Genomic DNA, 21,022 nt, shown 5'->3' with positions numbered 1-21,022 from the left:
GGTGGACAAGGTGTTTGACATCTGGAATCCACTGGAAGGGGGGGGTTGTTTATCTTAGCCACAATATTAACAAATGCTTAAGTAGCTCTTTTACAGATATCTCTCCCCTTCCACGTGATGGTGGTTTTACAGAGGAGCATTGTAACATGACAGTATTTCCCCTCACATACAGCCCTTTGTGAGTTACATCATCGGCCTGCACATTAAAGTGGCTCCTTGCTAACTGGGTTTCATTCACTGTAGCTGCCATTAGGGCTTCTTAGCTAATTGCTGTGTGAGGTGGACTTGCATCCATCCACTCGGGTATTTCATTAAACAGCAGGATCCCTGAACATGAGCACACATGCTGCCAGCATACTACAGCGATTACTTGATAGGAATGCAGAAGCACATGCTGGCAGCACATCAACAATATAACGGATGAAATGATAATGGCAAACGATGACAAAAGACCTACTTTTGTTTACATATTTTGAAAGATGTTCTGAGATCTAGATGGTGAACACACTGCCCCACTTGTTCTGACTCAAGTGTTTTAAGTCGGTGTTCTGCTGCACACTGAAGCTTATGCTTCCCTTTTATGGAATTGTTGGCGTTAAGTTTCCTTTGTATAAACTGAACAGGAAGTGTTAAGTGATTCCCCCCCCCCAGAGTCTGCTCTCCTCATCATTTGCCTTGGTGCCAAAAGCAACTGAGGACACTCTGTGCTCAGTTTGAGCTATTGGTCAGCAATAAACTGGCACCATTCCCCGTCTGACACCCACCCAGCCTGCCTGAAAACTAATTACAGCATACTTACTGATTAATCACTGCATTTGTCAGACCACGGCTGCTTAAAAAACGAATGAATTTGTTACAAAAACACAACTATTATCACAAAATGTAATCAGAAAACAAAAATGTGTTTGTCACAATCCTTGTGACCCTTTAATGTGATCCTATAAATGAACAGTGTTTTGGTACAAAATGATTGTGTAGCACTAAAATGAAAATCCGACAACACCTACTGTACACATAAGAATGTTGGCTGTGGCAACATATTCCCAACTGTGTGGTAAATATTGGTCTACTGGTGATCGCCAACACTGAAGGAAGTATAAAATGACCAAATTTACAATAAAAACAAATACAAAATGCAGATAAAAGTGCTGTAAACCAACTTCTTTACACCGTAGCCTAAATGGAAGTCACACCACCGAAGTCGAGAGAAATACCAGATAAAAGTTGCTACAAATAAAAGTTAGAAACAATGTATATATAAAGCAGTTATACATCGACTTCTCGTCACTCGTCATCAGTCAGCTGCGCTGCTGTGAGTCACCTTGACAAGGTTTTTATATTCATAACTCCTGTTTCTCCTATTATCACGCTACAGATGACTTAAACACTCTCAAACATACTTTTGTATATTGTGTGTTCAATCCCATATTCAGTCTTTATAAGGTCAATAGCATGCTAAATGTGCTAGCATTTGGACATTAGATAATAAAATCTCACACAATTCGCTTTCATTCGCCTTCAGCATTTTGGAAGAGCAGCTTTGTGTTGAGTTAAGACGGTGAGAATAATGGGGTGGATATAAAAAAAAAAGTCTGTTTCTTCTCTTTGACTTTTCATACAAGGCACGAGGGTAGTGGTTTGCAAACTAGTCACTACACAAGCAATTGCTGCCCAGCAGAGCCTACGTGGATTTAAAACGACATGACATGTATTTGTACGCTTACAGTACGACGATACAGATTGCAGAAAGGTTTTTGTTGAACACAACACCACGGAAAGCTACGATATGTCCAGCAGCACGTTTACACTTGAGTGGTAGAGTGGTAGATATTTTAAGTTAAGTTCTTAAAACTCTGCTCTGTTATTTAAAACAATGTGTTTACAATGTGCTGCACTTTTGTTCCCTTTCTATAATTTGGGAACGTTGCCAGCACCAATTACTACGCGCTGTCACCGCTCCAGAAGAAGCCTCTTAACAGCGTGGATGGAGGGACGCTGAATAAGCCATCTGTTTTTGGAGAGGGAAAGTTGCTGGTGACCTATTCAACATTGCGTCCCGTGAATAGGACAGTGTGTACGACGACTTGAGCCTCGGAGTAAACCAGTGGCCCCTGTGTAACAAAGTGTGTTGGTGCCTTGTAACCTTTACAAGCACGCTAAAGTTCTTCAGACTCGAATCTGGTATCCATTCATGTCTGCGGCCGATTTCTGCTCCAAAACCTTCTTCTCTCCGGAGGGACTGCAACAGAACAGACACAAATATGTGACACATTGAGTTTTATTCATAGAAGGGAGCTGTCACTAATTCATAAACTGCTTCTCCTTTGCGCGAGAAATCTTGTGTCCAAACATTTCACATTAACGGCTATAGTGCCTGTATTTTCAGTGAAGAGCCAAGTTATGTAGAACAAATGATCAAGCATACCGTCTCTCAACGCGGCTGACCCTGCGTATGGGGCTGCTCGGTCCTCTGAGGGGGGAACCCATGCTGTTTCTCCTGTCTTTGGTGGGAGAGGGTGGTGCGGGCTTTCCTATCTGCAGACACACAAGAACACCTTCATCAGAATGACTCTAAAGCTCCACCATGCAAGGTGAATCAGCTGTGCTCATGTCTTCGCTGCACACGGCTGAAATCGGTCTTTATCGTTAATGCGATTGTGCAGAGCGCTCGCTTTTAAAAAAGATCAGCCGTTTGATGGACTCGGCCGGCCGTGCGTGAAGCCCAGCAGAGCGGAGTCGAGCCATCGCATTAGTTTTATTGTACACAGAGCTCAGCATCAAGGCTGCCTTCATCACGTCGGCGCGAGCTGCGATGAGAGAGCGTCGTTTGAGAGAAATCGCTCCTCAAATAGCCGGGTCAACTCTGTGTCACGGTGTATGAAGAGGCCGCACGTCAACAGGAATCTAATAAGCGGTTAAGGAGGGACAGCCCTTTATGCTGAGGACAAACTATATTTATCATCATAGTCTCTAGTCCTGCAGGAGCTCCTCCAGCTTGTACAAGAAAATGAGACTTTCACAATGCTTATGACAAGTCCACTACAGGTGTCCCCTACCTTCAGCCTCATGTCTCGAGTGTGTCTCTCCAGCTCCTTGCGTAGCTCCTCCTTGGTCAGCTTGTCTACGTCCAGTATGGAATGTTTCCAGTCAATCTGCTCCACGCTGTGGGGGTCGTGGGACACGTACTGGCCGATCCGGACCTTGCGCAGGGTGTGCCAATAGCCCCTGTACGCTCCGTCGAAGTCTTGCACCAAGTCCATCAGGCTCCGGAACTCCACGGGCTTGAACATGAGGTCGTCCCTCCGGCTGATGCCCAGCGCACCGAAGCGCCCCCCACTGTGCACTCCCAGCACGATGTGGTGGAAGTGGTTCCCTGAGAAGTGAGACTGAAAGCTGAGGGGGAAGCGCTCCACACCAGGCATGTTGTTGGTCAGGTAACTGTACCGGAGGTGGGTCAAGGAAATGGAAAAAAGGTTTTTTGGAAAGACAACATACAGTAAGTCACGCCCCGTCAACAAACCATGTCTGGTCAAAGCACATGGTAAAACACAGATACAGTACAATCAGTAGATATCAGAGCGTATACAGTGGCATGCAACATGACCTGCTGAAGTAAAGATACATCCCCAGGATCACCGCCTCCAGGCATTTGATTGGCAGAGCCTCCCGCGTCATCTCTTTAGCGATGTCCATCAACCTGTGCAGAACAATGGTTTTCTGTGACGCAATACACTCCTGAGTGCACTGCAAATTACATGCACACACTGTTACTGAAGAAAAATTTGCACAGCTAATCTAATAAAGCGAGGTCTGGAAAATTGTGTCCCGCTGCCTGCTGCTTGACTTTAGTTTCTACCCACAAAGCCTTGGGGCGATACAGCTGATCCACATGCATCAGGCATTAGCACAGGCGGAACCATATCAATGGCAAAATCACCCTGTGACTGCTGCCATGAACTGGTGACCAGTCTTGGATAAAAGACAAAAATATGCTTACGCAGTAAGAGGCCGGCTCTTCTTAATTTCAAAAAACTGTGTTCCAGTGTGATTGTACCTGTGAAGATACAGTTAAGGTCACAACATAACAGAGCAAGGTGCTATGGGTGGATACTTTGGATGGGGAGAGTAGAAAACCACTCATAGTGCTTTGTGATATACAAAGGTTGTTGGTTAATTATGGATGAATTGTGTCTCCGACTGGCAGTCAAGCTTAATATAGAATAAAGTATCCAACAGTGGCCTACTTTCTTATGTTCGGCCCAAATTCATCAGTGTGGCAAAACAGAGGGTCAGTCGGATTAATGCAATTTAGTTTGCACACTATGTACATCCATTTGAGTATACAGTATATATGATTAAAATATGTCTTTTCAAACACATTTAATCATTCCTGTGGTACTAACCAGCCAGTTGTACCAACTTAGTCAAAGGATACTGCAATTCCCTGATGTATTTCTGTATGGCTTCAAGGCGCTGGGGGATAGTGGTGGTAGGTTGGTATACAGGCACACTCGGCATTGGAATCTGTGGGACAGAGCATCCAAACAACTGCATCACAAGCCCAACATTCATTGCAGCTGGAGAGTGTTGTCCTATGCGACCACGGTGCTTTTCTCCATTCGGCTAACTAACGGTAAAGAGCGTTCTTATTGCTCTTTAACTTCTCTCATGACAAATGAATGAAAAGTATTGTTCTTCTGTGTCTAAAACATCCGCGGCGTGCAAATGCACTGTGCAGGGCAGAATAGACAAAACATGCATTGTATTTTACTACTGCCATGAAAAAAAGGGTTTGAAAATTGATTGAGTGGCGTGCGGTCACGTGGGACTGCACAGTAACACTGTGACTCAACGTTTTCCCTCAACACAGGTGTATGTTGTTTCTCCACCACGTGCATGCTTCACCTGCAGAGTTAAGTGCACCCAGGTGCTCCCCGTCATGTACAACCAGCTGCAACTTCACACATCGAACACCTTAAACACTTTACCTTGGGATGGTCAGTGGTCCCCCGGATCTCCTTCCCCAAAGCTTCTCCATTGGGTTGTATTCGAGCCACGTGGCGCCACATCCTCTCCCAAGTCTCCTCGTCCACCGGGAGGCCTCCTCTGTTCACATAGAAGGGCACCCCTCCATCCTTCAACTCCTCTTCGCCTTCGTCCTCCTGCTCCTCATCTCTCTGCTCCACTGGGCCCGCGGCGGGCCTCAGCATCCCTCCTCCACCAGGAAGCCGAGGCACAGAAACAGTCCGGACTGATGCCCTGAACTCTTTCACTGGTTAATCTGCTTGCAGGTCTAAATAGGTTTCCACAACAGATGGCCAGCTCATGACATCAAGCAGCTTGTGCCTCAATTATAAAAAATAAAAAAAGTCTAAGGGTGATCTACTGTAATGAAAACTCACCCCTGTAGTTGATTTCCCCGGTGAAGTAGAAAAAAATAATCCTTTTTTGAATAAAGAATGACTTTGCTTGAACTATTCAGCTCTTTGGTAAAACCTAGAGGACCGGAGGCCATTCAATAATCACATATTCATGTCAATACAATAAATGAAGACAGCATTAATTTAGCCTTTATGCGTGTCGCCTGTTTTAATGACGATACTGTGAAAGTTCAACAATAAGCAAACAGAAGCCCGCCAATGTAACGCTATCGCAGCCTGTAGGAGGCTTGAGTCTGCAGACAACAAAGTATTAGAAATGACTAATTCCCTGTACCGTTAGAGGTCATCCACACCCCACATATCCAGCTAAATCTGTTCCGTTGGACGATCCCTCCACCTCGACACTCCTCAGACGTCCACTTCATCTCCGTTGCACCGAATCATTGCCTTCTGTCAGCCGCTGTTCCCCGGTTCATTGTTCATGCAGATGCTCCTGGGTTCAGTAACTGCGGGTTGGATTCACTTCCAGCGAGCCGCTCAGACACTCCCAGACTCGCGTCCACTGCGCATGCTCCGTGCCTTAGCGGATGATCTCAGCCGTGACAAATGCTGCATTCATGTGCTCCCCCGTAAAGTGTTAATCTGAGATCCGCTTGTCGTTTATTCACGTTCCAAGTGCTTTTTGGCTGTTGGCAGTGCAAACGCAACAGTGACAGTGTTTGGTGAATTTAAGTAAATGTAATATTTCTTAAAAGTGAAATAAAAACTATAAAAAGATAATAAAAAAATATACATCCTGCAATCCAGCATGCTCTGGTCATGTCAAAGTCTTTAATTGTAATTAAACTGTCAATAGTTGTGTAATATTTCCATTACCTCCTCCTTGTCCTTCCTTTGTACATCTCAATAAATAGCATTGTAGGAAAAAGAAAAATACATATCTTCTGTAATCAAATAAAAGACCTCAGAACAAATTCATTAAGACAGAAGAAACTGAGTAAACATAGGAACCTGAAATTGCTTGTGAATCTTTCTCATAGTAAGTTAGCATCTTTGCTCATATAACAAACATGCCTCTACTATTTGGTGTGTTGGGAAAAACACACTGCACATGGACATTGCAACAATTGATTTATTTTTGCAACAAAAAGTTTCATAAAGAAAAACACAACAAGTAATGTGCTGTTAGATCAAACACAGCCCATCCTCACCAAATCAAAGCTCACACTGTTTTGGATGGACATCAAAGGAAAGTCATATTAAAACAGGAAACTTTGTCTATTTACAGGTCCAGCTCAGTTGTAGAAATGTTAAAGCCTTGGAGCACCATAGTCATCAGGCATCCGCTCAATATTGTACCTGTATGAAAAAAAACAAATAAACAGAAACAATCAGTATAGCTGTGTTTTTAATGAAAAATAAACATTTTATGCAACAAAAAAAGAAAAGCACACAGATAAAAGCTGCCACATATTCAAAGCAAACGTTGAACTTGTGTTACCTGTGGTTTGAGATGTACATGATGGGTACGCCGGGGATCTTCCTGATTCTTCTCTTCAGATCTCTGTCCACAGTGGCCAGGATGTAACACTTGTGCTGTGGATATACATTTATGTCATTGATATAAACTTAAGCACCAAAACTACAAAGCGCAACATGACATACATTTACCCACTATAATTACATAACGACTTGTTTTAAATATGATCAATTACACCTGTGCTTCTTCTGCTATGGCAAGCCAAAATGTCTGCTGTGAAAAAAGACCATAACTTAACATATTGTGGCGTTCACCATGTATCACACGGTGTACATTTGTTTATCGACGGTATTGAAAATAACTGACATAAGCTGGTGTGTGAGTTCAAGGTAGAGGCAGGAGCAGTGTGGCTGCATTGTCGTACACCTACAGGATACGTTAATTGTTAATAATCATACAACAACAACTGACCAGTGAAGCATATTACCTGTGTCACCCGTTGGACTAAACAGTCATCGGCATATGTCCCCTTGTGTGTGCACGGCAACCTTTCAAACCTCGGATCCTTGGCTATCCTGCATATACAAAACAAGCAAAATATGTAATTATAGGGTCACTTGTGAATTTATAAGTTCATATCCCTAAGTGCAGCTTTATATTCAGCAGCTTGTACCTGAGTGCGACTCTGTACTTCATCCCGAGCTTTTCGATCTCAGCCATCACACAGTCTGTGATACATGGGATACCTGGATTGGATAAAATTGCAGGAAAAAAAATGAAATTGTGAATTACCATGACTCTTATATATATACACTGCAATAATTAAACTGAGAAAATGGTTATAATCATCATTAATATTGACAGCAGTCCTTACATTTTGCATACAGGCAGTCCATCATAGACTGAACAATGTCCAGTTTGGCCTTGATGGAGAAGTTGATGAAATTGGTGTCTACTAGAATGTGGTACGGTGGACCAAGCTGAGTATTGTACTGGAAGAACAGGCATGATGGGTACTTTGTCCTGCAAGAAAAATAGAAAAGAAATCAAAGAGCCATCCACCTCAAGTTCTTCATCATCTTAATGAAACGTTTGTGTTGCAAACTTACACTTCTCTCTGCTTCAGCTCTGAGGGATCTTTCTTCTTCTTCTTCTCTTTTCCTTTAGCTCGGTCTTTCTCTTTTCTACAAAGCAAACAAGGAGTTATAGTGCTGGCAAAGACTTTAAAGATCCCCGCATACTGTAACTATTCATGTTTTGTATAATTTGTATGAGAAACTTAAGCAGGATTTATCAGATGAACAAAGCTTACGAATAAGACAGTTTAACTGACTCATGATAGAAAACAGAGAGCAATTGTGAAAACTCACAGTCTGTTATCTTTCAGACTGATCATTCTCTTCATGGCAGCAAACTTCTTTGTTTTCTGCTTGCCCTAGAATGAACAAGGTAAAACACAGAAACTGATTACGACCAACACTTTATAGCAGCACTGGTGAAACACAAGCTCCGATGATTATACAAAACACCAACTAGCATCTCTCAAAGCCTAACGTTTCATCATTAAAAAACTAAACAAAACATTATTGAAGCTTTCCTTTAGATAGGAAGTCGACACATACAGTTAACACCAACTACCAGTAGTTACAAAACAAACACTACGAAGCTAACTCGGGCTACATTCACGGTTCCAACCTTTTAAGGAGAGCAATGCCATACTCTATTAATGTTGGATTGATAAATCTATATTCTATATGTAAACGAATAAAGGATTCCTTTCAGTAGCTCATGTTGTAAGTGTAACGTTAGGTAAATTAAGACGCTAGGCTAGCTAAATTAGCTCAGCGGCTTGCCTGCTAAAAAGCTTCAACGCCAAATGAATATTATACAAAATAGCATATAAGGGATGTCAATCATCAAGGCAGTCGTGGTGTAACGCAGTTAGAGATTACATACCATGGTTTATATTTTAATCACAGGTCTGAGTGGATTTAGCTTCTTTTCCCCTCGTGTACTGTAGAGACGCGATTACGGGTGACGTAATCAAAACTCGACACGTTTTCTGCGCATTTTCCGGCTGCTAAGCTAATGCCCAACAGACGAAGGTAGCTGCAGTGTTTAATAGAATATATCAACTATACTTGTATGCTTGCAATTCTGGTTTGTGTTGCTGTGTAATTTAAAGCGGTGTCCTGTGAACGCGTTGTGACGTGCATCTTAACCGCCGCGGGTTGGCGACAAGCTTCCTGAAATTCCGGTGACATTGTTGGCTAGCTGCTAGCATTGTGCTGTGGTTCGCCAGTTCATGCTACTGTAGCAGTTTGTCGGCACGATGCTAACAGTTGTTAACATTAGCCTCCAGCTTTACTCAGCGATCCAGGTGACAATAGACCACAGAGGATTTAGGATATTGCAGTTAGCCGGTCTATGTTCCGCACCCGGTGTTCTGTGGTTTCTCAAAACGTCATTCAAGCAACTGTCCGGTAAAGTTACCTAAAGCTGACCTTTTGGTAGCTTATTCAATTAGCTTTGTGGTTGTTTATAACGGTGGATGACATTTTGAACCGTTTTGCCACCTGAGCTACCACGTATAGACAGTTCATTCAGCACCATCACCTGGACTGTTGTTGTTGGATTGGATTAAGTTAATTAATTACACTTTATCTGACCGGGCTTCTTTGATACTTCGGGCCAAACAGAGGCTGGTGAGAGTTTTATGACCGTTCTTTAGCCAAGTTGTTCATGCATATTTCAGTGCTGTTGATTACATGTACTGTTATTCTCCCATCAGCCACCACTTCACCCAAGCTGACACTTAAATATTCATGTTTTCTTGACAGAGCAGTTTATTGTGCAGCTCCTCCTAGGCGTGCTAATGTGCCATTAGCATTGTTTGACACATTTTCCTCTTTTTAAATGCATTTGTTTAAATTTAAACTCTTTGTTATTTTATTTTGGTCTGGCTGTTTTCAGCCTAAGCAGTTTCTCTCCAATTGTAGGAAACTCGACTTGCCCCCCTCCCTGGTGAGTGGCAGTTTTTCTTTGAGCGCTGAGGGTCTCAGTGAAGGCTGAAAGATGGTCTGATGGACCGCCGCTTCTTCCTGACCTTCCTCTTCTGCTCAGTGTTGTGGATCTTCTTCTGGGAAGTGCGCTGGAAGAAGGGAAAAGAGAGTCAGATTGAGGAATGGCTCCAAGGACATAGCCTCTCTCAATACAGGCACCTATTCGAAGGTCAGTGTCTCCCAGTCACCCTCACTTGAGATGCACGTGGCCATCACAGCGTAGAAGCCTGGTTGGTAGTCTGATCCTCGGTGAAGTAAGCAGCTGACACTTCTGCGAGATAGGTCTTGACTTAACACTTTCTGGTTCAGATGGTTTCTCTAACCACGAGCTCATCCAGTACCTTCCAGAGCTTTTGCAGAAATACCAAGTACAAGTTTAATGTCTAACTGGACTTAAACTTGTTTAATGCAAGAAGATTGTGTTGCTTATTAGTTTGACCCTGGTCAGTTTTTGGTTTTATCCCTTTTCAAAGCTTATGAGATGCATGTGGCATGCACGGACAACCAGCCCGGGCTTAAATGTTTGCTATAATAGACTTTCATCAGTTTTTAAAGCCTGTGCTGGGGCATTACTGAGGCTGATTTGTTGGCCTGCATGTGATCGGGGGATTTTGATGTGCTGTCCATGTGTCATCCAGATGTACAGACACTGGAGGAACTGAGTCTGAGTGTACTGAGCCGTCTGGAAGAGGTGGTGAAGGAACAGCAGCGCTGGAGGGAGATTGCGAAGGCCCACATCCAGCTGCTCCGAGACTTTGCCTTCCAGGAGTGGCTCTGCTCCAAGAACCTGGGGCACTATTACCATACGTAAGCAATAGAAAGAGCTTCACTCAAACATGCTTTTCTTTTCCGGAGACAATTTCTTGTGGCATGCCATAAATGTCTTTTTTAGTTTTTCCTAAATGCCTCGAACTGGTTATATGGTAACTTTTATGCCAGTCAACACAAGGCTATATTCATATATGTCCACTTGAGGGCAGCCTCTCCATTCATGGCCGGCTGCGTTTGCTGACACTGAGCTGTGGAGGCTGCAGTGTTTCAGAGGGTCACTGCAGTAAAAAGTATTCTTCCGAGACCATTTGTGCGAGACCTTGCAGCGATGCAGATGTTTATCTACGTGCGTTTGGGTGCTCTCTGTTGATACAGGCAGTGATGAGTAGTTATCGAAATGCTGCATCAGTCAACAAGGTCGACCCGTGTGTCTCAAACACACAGTCACATCACATCATCATGTATTTAAGGGAAACACTTTTGATCGTCGTAAACGGACACTGTGTCACATTTCTGAAGGTCGTGTCCGTCACGCTATCACTCCCTCCCATTGCTGCTTTGATCGATTGGACTTTAAACCTGTATTGATAACACAATTATTATTATCTTCATTCAGTCATTCAGTGACGAACTGTGTAGGAACAGACGAGGATCTTCGCAATCGTTTGTTGCCTAAAAATACACCTTAAATGGGGATTGGTTGCAGATTCACACAAGCCTCTCGTTACTTCTCAGACAAATAGTGTAATTATATATAAGATGATAGAATTATATACTTGAATATCTCTTTTCATTATCACAGTAATCAATCGCAAACAGTGTAGATAAGCAAACTGGACGCAGCAGCATGCTGGTAAATAGAATGTGGGTAGAAAACGTGTTTTAAAATGAAATGTTGCAAGATTATGTTTGAGTTTTAATGATTACGCTGTGCTCTGCTGGGGGGGCGGCATCACTGCGGATGATAAAAACAGGATCAATAAGATGATCAGAAAGGCTGGCTCAGTGATTGGCCTTACCCCAGGCTCACTAGAAATCACTGTTGAAAAGCAAACAAGGGCCAAGTTAAAAACAATTGTCTTGTTTGAAGGCCATCCACTACACGGTGTCTTCCATGGACTCCGAAGCTCATTTGGTGAGAGACTCAGGATGCCTCAGTGTTCTACTGAACGAATAAGAAGGTCTTTCGTTCCAGCAGCAGTCCGATTTATTTATTTTTTTTTAATGAACACCTTTAGAGGTTTTTATCTTTCTGATGTCAATCATGTTTTATATGGCATTGTCTGGTGTTATTTATCCTTTGTAATGTGTTTTTGTCTGTTGTGTACTGTGGACTGTGTTGTGTACTGTGGACTGTGTCGTCTGTATGAGTTTTTGGGTGGCAAATGAGTTTCCCCACTGGGGATTAATAAAGTTTCCTAATCTAATTACAACCGTTTATCTCCTAAACTAATCATGTTTCTCTGCTGTGCTTATCTAGTCCTTTCCCTGTAATAAAACCTCACAGTGTGAAGGCTGTGAGGTTGTGAAACATGCCGCGCCGTCTCGCTACACCCTGTTGACCTAACTGACGAGTTTCACTGACAACATTGAGGTTACTTTTGGACAGAATCTCACAAAAACTACAGTTTGTTTTGTGTGTGGGACAACCTGTTGTGTGCAGTCAGCAGTCTTCTAGGCGCGGAGTTAACAGTCGTGTTCGGGTTGTATTTATGTAGGCTGTACTTATAAAGTAATTGAGCATTGCTACCATTCCCGTCAATGATCTGCTTCATATAATTTCACTTTTGTTTTCCACTGCAGACTGAAGAAGTTGCGTTGTATGAATCTGGATGATCTGGCTCACTTCGACAGTCAGCTGCAGCTGTCTCTAGCTGGCTGGGGATACTACTACGAGGACTACATCAAGTTGTCCACGGGCATCAAGATCCTCCAGAACTCCAGGGGGAGTCGCGACCAGGACTACGAGATCCGGCTGGTGCACAGCCTCGCTGTGAGGCGTCTGAATGAGAAGTGGACAGTTGGTGAGATCCTGATCATTTTCTGCCTTAAGACCGCTTTCAGTTTGGGGCTGCTTTTCCACAGCGGCAGGTTATTAAAAGGCATTTTGAGACGAGATGTAAACGTAAGATGGATTGTACCGTTGGTAAGTTTTGCCAAGTGTTGTTACTACAAGAGTTGCTTATCAGTTTATCGTAGCTCAAGTGTTGTAATGGAGAAGTTCAGCGTTGCTTCATCTCTGTGTACAGCCCAACAGCAGATTGTTTTTCTGTCTTTTTCTCTCACAAAAACATGACATTCCTTCACATTGAGGATGAATGTTGGGTTGTATAAAACCATTTGTTTTGTCACTTTACATTTAATATAGTGATCCTGGGGTTTAAACAATATCTAAAGAAGCAAAGAAAGTAAAACCATAACAATGTAACTAGCAGGCTCAGACCAGGAAGTGTGTATTGTCTTAATTCTCTTTATTCATCAGTACAATGTCCCATTGTCTTTTCAGCGGGAGCTCTCCTATTTGGCTGTACTGTGGCGCTGTGCTTCTTGATAAGGGACCTCATGTTTTACGTGATTGGTGAGTCCTGTGTGAGCTGTTTGAGGGTTTTGGTCTGACATGGCTGGTCCTGGCATTGCTGGCACATAACTCAATCTTTCTGTTTCTGCAAGCACCGTGAGGCAGTGCAACCGGTTTTAATAATTGCTTTGTAGTATTTGTATAGCCTTAAACCTGAGTCAAACTTTGAACTTTGCTCTGTTTCTTTGTGATGAATCAACTTATTTCAAAAGCAGATCAATACCTTGCATTTATTTGCAAACAACTTGCCTCCTCCTTCCCTTCTTGCGACAGGTGGAATTACTGTTTCCATCATAGCGTTTGTCTTCACCATCAAGTTCCTCTGTGAGCTTGCAGCGCGAGTTGTCAGCTTCCTGCAGAATGAAGATCCAGGGCGACGAGGCGACCGCAGCATCTACGACTATGTCCGGGGAAACTACCTTGACCCACGTTCCTGCAAGGTGTCTTGGGATTGGAAGGAACCACAGGAAGTGGGGCAGACCATGAGCTTCAGTGTCCAGGTGATACTTGACTCCTAATGTGCCGAAGCCTAAAGATGTACCATACCTCCTGTTTCTAGTCTAATCGACTGAATATTTGGTCGGCAAAACTATATTAAGAAGTGTGAAATTGACTTCTTGTGGTCTCTTTTGTGCTTCTGTCTTCTCAGCTGTTCTATAAGAACGGCCAGCCTTTTCCGGCCCACCGGCCTGTGGGGCTGAGGGTCAACATCACACACATCGAATTGGCTCTGGACATCCCTGTTACACAGGAGGTTCTGCAAGAACCAGAGTCCAATGTAGTGAAAGTGGCCTTCACTGTGCGCAAGGCCGGACGCTACGAGGTTGCTGTCAAGCTCGGCGGCCTCAATGTGGCCTACAGCCCTTATTACAAGATATTTCAGCCAGGTGTGTTTTACACCCAACTCTTATTTCGCTGCATGCGATTATTGATTTGACAAGTTTGTGTTGCTGATAGTCATCTTCTGTTCTTTTATCCACCTCAGGTACAGTTGTCCCATCCAAAACCAAGATAGCCTACCATTTCTCCACCCTGGTGCTAACAAATGGCCAGCAGCACACTTTGCAGATTGAGCCCAGAGACGAGTACGCGAACCCCACCAGTAACTCCACATCTCTCACAGACGAAGCCAACTACAGTGTCCATGTGCACTCTGTAAGGGAACAAACCCCCGCTTCTATTATCCAGTGTGCTGTAATGTGTGATTATGACTACAAAAATAAAAAGCCAGCATTTCTTCTTCTGCTCCCAAATTGCACAGTCCACTAGCTTTACAGTGTAGCAGAACAGGTTCTGAGCTGGGATTCATCTCAGTTTTTCCTGTTCTCACAGCTGGGCACGGTGGACGATGACGGTGTGGAGGAGTACTACAGTAAGTCGGTGAAGCTCAACAAGCAGCAGTGCCAGGTTCTGCTGAGACTGACTCTGAGGAAGACTGGCTGTTTCAGAGCCTGCATCTCCTACAAGGACCAGCCGCTCAGCAACGGGGAATTTGACATTATTGTTCTCAGTGGTGAGCGGCCTTGTACACGCAGAAGAAAAGTACGGCACGAAAATGCAGTGTACTGCAGCCTGATAGCCTAATACTCTTCATTGCATATTACAGAGAATGAGAAGACCTGTGTGGAGAAGAATGTGTCCACTCCAGGCATAAGTATCTACTTCGAGGCGTACCTTTACAGCAATGGGAACTACAGTTCTTCATGGCAGTTGCCAGCCTCCTCTTTACTGGCCCCCCAGAGGAGGCCCTCCATGGGAGAAGAGGAGGACGAGCACGACTCTCCTGTGGAGGGACAACTTGAGAAGGTCAAGAAACCAAAAAAGGTCTACTGTTACATATCGCCAAAGGTAAGTGGCCCACGTATAATCGTCAATTAGTAGGATTTCTCTTCCTTCAACTTTTGAGTTTGTGAATGTAAGGAAGTAAGACATGCTGTACTTGAGAGAACTCAACACACGTTCATGTAAGAGGATGCTGACTTGGACTTTTATGCCAAACAGCAACTATCCGTGAAGGAGTTCTACCTGAAAATTATCCCATGGCGCCTTTTCACCTTTCGAGTGTGTCCGGGAACGAAGGTAAGCAGACGTTGTGTCAGAAGCCCAGGAGAACAGGCCGCTTTGATGTGATTTGGCAATCTCACAGTCATCTTGCGCTCTGCTTTCAGTTCACCTATCACGGTCCTGACCCGGTTCACAAGTACCTAACTCTAGTGGTGGACGATGGGATACAGCCTCCTGTGGAGCTCAGCTGCAAAGACAGGAACATCATGGCTGCCACCTTCATTCGCTTCCTGCACAAGAACATCGGTTGGTTTCAGTCTTGAGCTGCACTCGGTAAATACTGTCTTTTTGTGGAGACCGTGGCAGTAATTTGACAGTGTTGACCACAGGTGGCTCTGAGACGTTCCAAGACAAGGTGAACTTCTTTCAACGTGAACTCAGGCACATCCACTCCAAGAGACCTCGCACCAAGACCTGCCTAAAAATCACCCGACACTCAATCCTGGACTCGGTGAGCGCTGCTTTACTGCACTGTGAAAACAGCCATGTGATCATAACAGTCGCCATGATTTTGACACTCGTTTGTCTGTCGCTCAGTCCCTAAAGGCTACGAAGAACTTCTCTGTGTCAGACTGGAGTAAGAACTTTGAGGTTGTGTTTCAGGATGAGGAAGGTAAACAACACATGTGAATATAGCTGAGGAGGCTTCACAGTGTGCGTTAAGTCGAGGAGTTCTAATTCAGAAATTTAACATTTTTGCTGTCACAGCAAGCACTTAAAACGCACCTTTCTCTGCAGCTCTGGACTGGGGAGGCCCTCGCAGGGAGTGGTTTGAGCTGGTCTGTAAGACCCTCTTTGACACCTCCAACCAACTGTTCACCCGCTTCAGCGACAGCAACCAGGGCCTGGTGAGTTAGTCTTTGTGCCGTCTTCCACATTCAAAACCTCTTATCTTACCGTATAGAAAAAATCTGAGTGCTTTCAACTTCATTTTCCAGGTGCACCCAAACGCTGAGCGGCCAACCCACCTGCGTCTGAAGATGTACGAGTTTGCGGGTCGCGTCGTAGGGAAGTGCCTGTATGAGTCGGCTCTGGGCGGGGCCTACAAACAGCTGGTCCGAGCTCGCTTCACGCGTTCCTTCTTGGCCCAGATCATTGGCCTCAGGATGAACTACAAGGTATGGAACACAGTTTCATTGTTTACTTTAAGTTGTCAGCTGGTCGGTCTCATCAACTTCTCAACATTCCTCACAAAGCCAATAAACCTGATTTGTTTTTTGGCATGATTTATTTCATGGAAAACAAGCCGACGTGTGTTTTGCTGTTAATCCAACTTCTTAAGATTTCAAAGCTTGAGAACGAAAGCCAACCCAATCATCTTTTTATACTTCCATCAAGATGATGAAATGCCATTTTCCTGTGTTCTCGTTTTATTTTCCACACACAGTACTTTGAGACGGATGACCAGGAGTTCTACAAAACTAAAGTCTGCTTCATCCTAAACAATGACGTGAGTGAAATGGATTTGGTGTTCGCCGAGGAGAAGTACAGCAATTCGGGACAGCTGGAGAAGGTGAGGCAACACTCTGGAAATGAACCTCCCCGTTTTACCCTGATGTAATTTCACAGGAGAAAGGAGCAATAAACCAAACAAAAGAAACCATAATGCTCTTTTGGCAAAGCACCTTTCGGGCAAGACCGGGAGTTTGTTGTTTGGCTCTTTTACGTCTGCTCTTTGACATTTATATTACTGCGCCACATGTTCTCTCGCAGGTGGTGGAGCTAATATCAGGGGGATCTCAGATCGCTGTTAACAATGAAAACAAGATGCATTATCTCAACCTGCTGGCCCAGTACAGACTAGCCAGCCAGGTGAGAGAGGAGGTGGAACACTTCCTGAAAGGTGAGGACACTAGCACAGCTGCAGTCTGCCACGTTTCGTTTGCCAATTCCTCTCATTGTGAGATCTCCGGTAATGTGCTTGTAATTAGTGTAATTTCCTGTTCCATTGCAGGTTTAAACGAAGTGGTTCCAGAAAACCTGCTAGCCATATTTGATGAGAATGAGTTGGAGGTATGTGTGATGATTATAGGAAAATCCGGTTGATCTTTAAACCACTGCTGAGTAATTGTTTGTTTTCCTTTTTTTAATCTCTTCAGCTGTTGATGTGTGGCACCGGTGATATAAACGTGCAGGACTTCAAGGCCCATGCCGTGATCGTCGGAGGATCGTGGCACTTCAGAGAGAAAGTATGTCACGGGAACTGCGTCCCTCTGTTTTCTACCAACAGCAGCCCACCGATCAAATTGTCTGAGCGTCGTTGCTTTTCTCTTTTTATGAAACAGGTGATGAAGTGGTTCTGGGCCGTGGTGTCCAGCTTCACCCAGGAGGAGTTGGCGCGACTGCTACAGTTCACCACGGGCTCCTCTCAGCTGCCCCCCGGGGGATTCAACACTCTCTGCCCCTCCTTCCAGATCATCGCTGCCCCCACACACAGCACCTTGCCTACCGCACACACGTGGTGAGTAGGACAACACCGGCAGATTCACTCAAAGGAGGAGGCTTGAGGCTTCAGGGACGGCAATGTCAGTCAGTTAATCGATGGCGTTTTCCATCCAGACTGATCTCAACGACAACTACTTTGATGGAAGTCTTTTTTTAAAGTCATTTATGGTCCCCAGAGGATGAAATATACTGATTTTGGTATGAACCAACTGTTCATCCAGCCCCACCAGCTCGTTTTCATGTTTATGGTGGAATAACTGATGGATTGGCTGAAAAATTCACGTCGAAATTCATGGTTCCAAGATGATGTGTCCTAATGAGTTTGGTGAACCCCTGACGTTTCTCTAACATCATTATCAAGTCAAAATGGCAAAGAACAATTTAATAAAAGGTGATTTTGGCCACAGAGGAATCACTCCTCAGGCTAGGAAATACTTACAAGAAAGTTATTGTTGGTCTTTTCATTGGATTCATTAATAAGAAAAACACATTTTGAATGTTTAGTTCCTCAAATGTTTCAATTATATGTGACAATGAGCGTAATCTAGAAATGTTACATAAATGCTTTATTGGGATCTAAACATTAGCTTATTAACAACCCTCTGTTGTCCAATTGTCTGTCTAGCTTTAACCAGCTGTGCATCCCTACGTACGACTCTTATGAGGAGCTGCACAAGCTGTTGAAGCTGGCCATCAGCGAGGGCAGCGAGGGCTTCGGCATGCTCTGACTCGTACAGGAGGAGAGCAGCACGGCCCACTCCAATGCAGAGAACCACCCAGACTCCCCATGGATACTCTCTCAGGACGAGGGGGCATTACAGGACGTCCCAGAAGGCTGTCCTGAAAACTGGAACTCTACATATGAACTCTAGTGCTACTGTATGTATATAAAATATCTCGCTTTTGTAAAAAAAAAAAAAAAAAAGGAAACCAGGAACTTCTGGCAAAATGGTAAAGTTTAGACTAGCTGTGTTTCTAAATGCTAAAGTTTGCTTAGTTTTATATGTTTGAAAGACAAGTTATGCTAGAGCAAAGGCCTTGAGTATTACTTCATAACTGCTTCTTTTGCATTTTGCAAACTGAGGAACACTTAAGTGCGACAGCGGCCTACATGTGATGTGGTCGACCGCTACAGCACTTTGGCCTTAATCGATCAGGGACTGATGTGTGTCTGTAAATATATAATATCACTCTTTTATTCCAATACTTGTACATACTAGTGTGTATACATAGGTTTTCATCTTATTACCTTTTTGCTTTGACGTTTAGGGAGAAGGGATTTCTTTATCGTTGCACGTTTGATGGGTTTATATCATTATTTGTTTTTCTCTCTAAGAAGGAATGGGTTTTAAAAGAAGCCGAGTCATTTCTATTGTTTATACGTGTTTTAAACTTATTGTTGAAACTATGTTTGTCTGGAGTTGTAAATGTTTTTGTTATGTTTTTTTTTTTTTTTAAACTTGCCTTATTCATGCCCTTTGCATCTGATTGTATCCAGAGACGTTGCATAGCTGAGAGAAGCATAGTCGGCAATACTAAGTAAAAGCTTTATTATAGCATTTCTACTAGTACATGCAGGGGTCACTGTGGATGTTGGGGAGAGCCCACATGTAACAAACATGTCGTTATATATGCTGTATCCTCAGCCTGCTATGGGTTTCCCTCCGTGTCTCCTATGCCACCTTTTCCTTCCTCCTTGAACCCATAGTGGTAAAGCCTACACAGTCTGTGCATAGCTGCCTCCTTCCAGTCCTGTAACCTTTATCCGTATTATCCCACCTCTTCAGTAAACCCAAGCATCATATCAGTGGACATTATGTCCCCGTTTGTTCTTCTTTGCTGTAAAACAAATTCATTTTAATGTTGTTGGTATTGTCAATATCCTGAGCCAACGGAGTTGTTTTCTCTCTTTTTGTTGCTGTTCATAATTGTGTAGCAATTTCTTTTTGCTGTTCCAGAGTTTACATGTTCAGTAGCCATTTTGTACTAGTGTGTGTGTGCTGCCAGTCGTAGGGTTTGTAGAGCGTTTAGGTGAACGCATTGTTTAGATTCAGAAGCAAAAAAGAAAAAGTTATGATTCATCGCAATAGTATTATGAACATTTGAATATGTCCACATCCCCCACAGGGCACTCTGGGTCCGGTCTCGTCACATTATTCTCACAGTCGGCAGTAAACGCTCGACTTGGCCAGAAAGAGATTTCACTTCGTTATTGCTGAACGGCAAAGACGTCACATGTTGACTGTAGTTGCAGCAGGTTGGGATTTGTTTGCGTCGACGCGATGTTTGATGCTTTAGCAGCTGGCCTCTTAGAGTGTTGAGAGGTTTATAAGAGGGTCTGTGGATTTGTGTTTGTTTGGGTTGTGCAATGTTGACCCGATGTACTGACAACAGTGGGAAAAGTGCTGATAGAAATGTTTCATGAAGGGTGCGTTTCCAGTACCAATATCATATTTACTAGAAGTAAACGTGGTTTAAGCATTACACGCTCGCTGTTCCATTAGATACGTCCATTATAAACCAATACGAAGGAGCTCTGTCCTGTAGTTTTATGTTCTTGATTAATGTTTTGATTTTCATGAGCATATACTTCTCCATTTTATGTTTGGACTGTTTCTGGGTTAGATGACCCGAGTGTGACCTTTAGCAATGTAGATATTGTGAAATATTTGCCTCTGACTTTAAAGCCGAGATACTCTTTTCCTTTCTTTTTTTTTTTTTTGTAAATGACAAGCCTCTGCTGGCGAAAGTTTGAGATTCTCTGCACTGCAGGTCCTTTGTTTATGGGAATAAAAAAAAAAACTGATGGAGTAAATTCTTATCCCTTATCTCACTTTTTGTGCATCATATTTTTGATTGTGTTAAGAACAGTGTGATTCCACACAGCCTGCCAACAGTACTTTGAGAGTGGACTAAAGGTGTGCTCAACATAACATAAGTTTTTGCCTTTACTCCAGGTTTAAAAACATGTATGCCTTGTAACGACTCATCACTCGTAGCACTATTTTCTTACAGGGGACAAAATCTTTGATGAAAAGAGAGATGCATTTTTATTTATATTGTCTATGAATTCATATGACATCATCTAAACTCCATTTGTTTAGGTTTCGCCTCATTTCTTGGCCAGCAGACTGCGTGTTTCAGACACAAGGGGGCAGTGGCTCTACGCGTGACATTATCAGAGGATACATTGACGATACAATGATGAGGAGCTTTCCCGTCTTCAGCTGACCCCCCCCCC

The 21,022-nt window shown here is 43.6% G+C and overlaps 3 protein-coding genes across 6 annotated transcripts; 1 reads left to right on the top strand and 2 right to left on the bottom strand.

The window, feature by feature from the left end:
* Nucleotides 1-716: 716 nt before the first annotated feature.
* Nucleotides 717-5,989, bottom strand: vash1 (vasohibin 1). Of its 2 annotated transcripts, XM_031847618.1 has the most exons (8): nt 5,403-5,989; nt 4,989-5,293; nt 4,436-4,524; nt 3,998-4,054; nt 3,623-3,697; nt 3,057-3,438; nt 2,426-2,535; nt 717-2,239 (listed from the first exon to the last, which is right to left on the bottom strand). In XM_031847618.1, the coding sequence occupies exons 2-8, from the start codon at nt 5,208-5,210 to the stop codon at nt 2,167-2,169; spliced, it is 1,008 nt and encodes a 335-aa protein (XP_031703478.1). In that variant the 5' UTR covers nt 5,211-5,293; nt 5,403-5,989; the 3' UTR covers nt 717-2,166. The 2 variants fall into 2 exon arrangements, with proteins under 2 accessions (XP_031703478.1, XP_031703476.1); XM_031847616.1 differs by having other exon boundaries at nt 4,989-5,989.
* Nucleotides 5,990-6,046: 57 nt separating this feature from the next.
* fcf1 (FCF1 rRNA-processing protein) lies at nt 6,047-9,081 on the bottom strand. Its single transcript, XM_031847619.1, has 8 exons — nt 8,818-9,081; nt 8,232-8,296; nt 7,971-8,045; nt 7,736-7,884; nt 7,535-7,607; nt 7,349-7,436; nt 6,883-6,977; nt 6,047-6,740 (listed from the first exon to the last, which is right to left on the bottom strand). Exons 1-8 carry the CDS (start codon nt 8,818-8,820, stop codon nt 6,692-6,694), a joined length of 597 nt encoding a protein of 198 aa, XP_031703479.1. The 5' UTR covers nt 8,821-9,081; the 3' UTR covers nt 6,047-6,691.
* arel1 (apoptosis resistant E3 ubiquitin protein ligase 1) lies at nt 8,900-20,596 on the top strand. Of its 3 annotated transcripts, none has more exons than XM_031847613.1 (22): nt 8,900-8,966; nt 9,861-10,092; nt 10,562-10,730; nt 12,498-12,718; nt 13,201-13,272; nt 13,546-13,772; nt 13,922-14,159; nt 14,258-14,427; nt 14,605-14,785; nt 14,879-15,120; nt 15,274-15,351; nt 15,441-15,582; nt 15,666-15,787; nt 15,874-15,949; nt 16,075-16,184; nt 16,275-16,454; nt 16,724-16,849; nt 17,050-17,179; nt 17,291-17,349; nt 17,436-17,525; nt 17,622-17,797; nt 18,407-20,596. In XM_031847613.1, exons 2-22 carry the CDS (start codon nt 9,945-9,947, stop codon nt 18,507-18,509), a joined length of 3,060 nt encoding a protein of 1,019 aa, XP_031703473.1. In that variant the 5' UTR covers nt 8,900-8,966; nt 9,861-9,944; the 3' UTR covers nt 18,510-20,596. The 3 variants fall into 3 exon arrangements, with proteins under 3 accessions (XP_031703473.1, XP_031703475.1, XP_031703474.1); XM_031847614.1 differs by lacking the exon at nt 8,900-8,966 and adding an exon at nt 8,984-9,566; XM_031847615.1 differs by lacking the exons at nt 9,861-10,092; nt 10,562-10,730 and having other exon boundaries at nt 8,925-8,966.
* The last annotated feature ends 426 nt before the right edge of the window (nt 20,597-21,022 follow it).

This window comes from Anarrhichthys ocellatus, unplaced genomic scaffold (assembly GCF_004355925.1).
Source record: "Anarrhichthys ocellatus isolate YVR2014 unplaced genomic scaffold, GSC_Weel_1.0 scaffold7, whole genome shotgun sequence".
Lineage (NCBI taxonomy): Eukaryota > Metazoa > Chordata > Actinopteri > Perciformes > Anarhichadidae > Anarrhichthys > Anarrhichthys ocellatus.
This window is presented reverse-complemented; position numbering and strand designations above follow the sequence as displayed.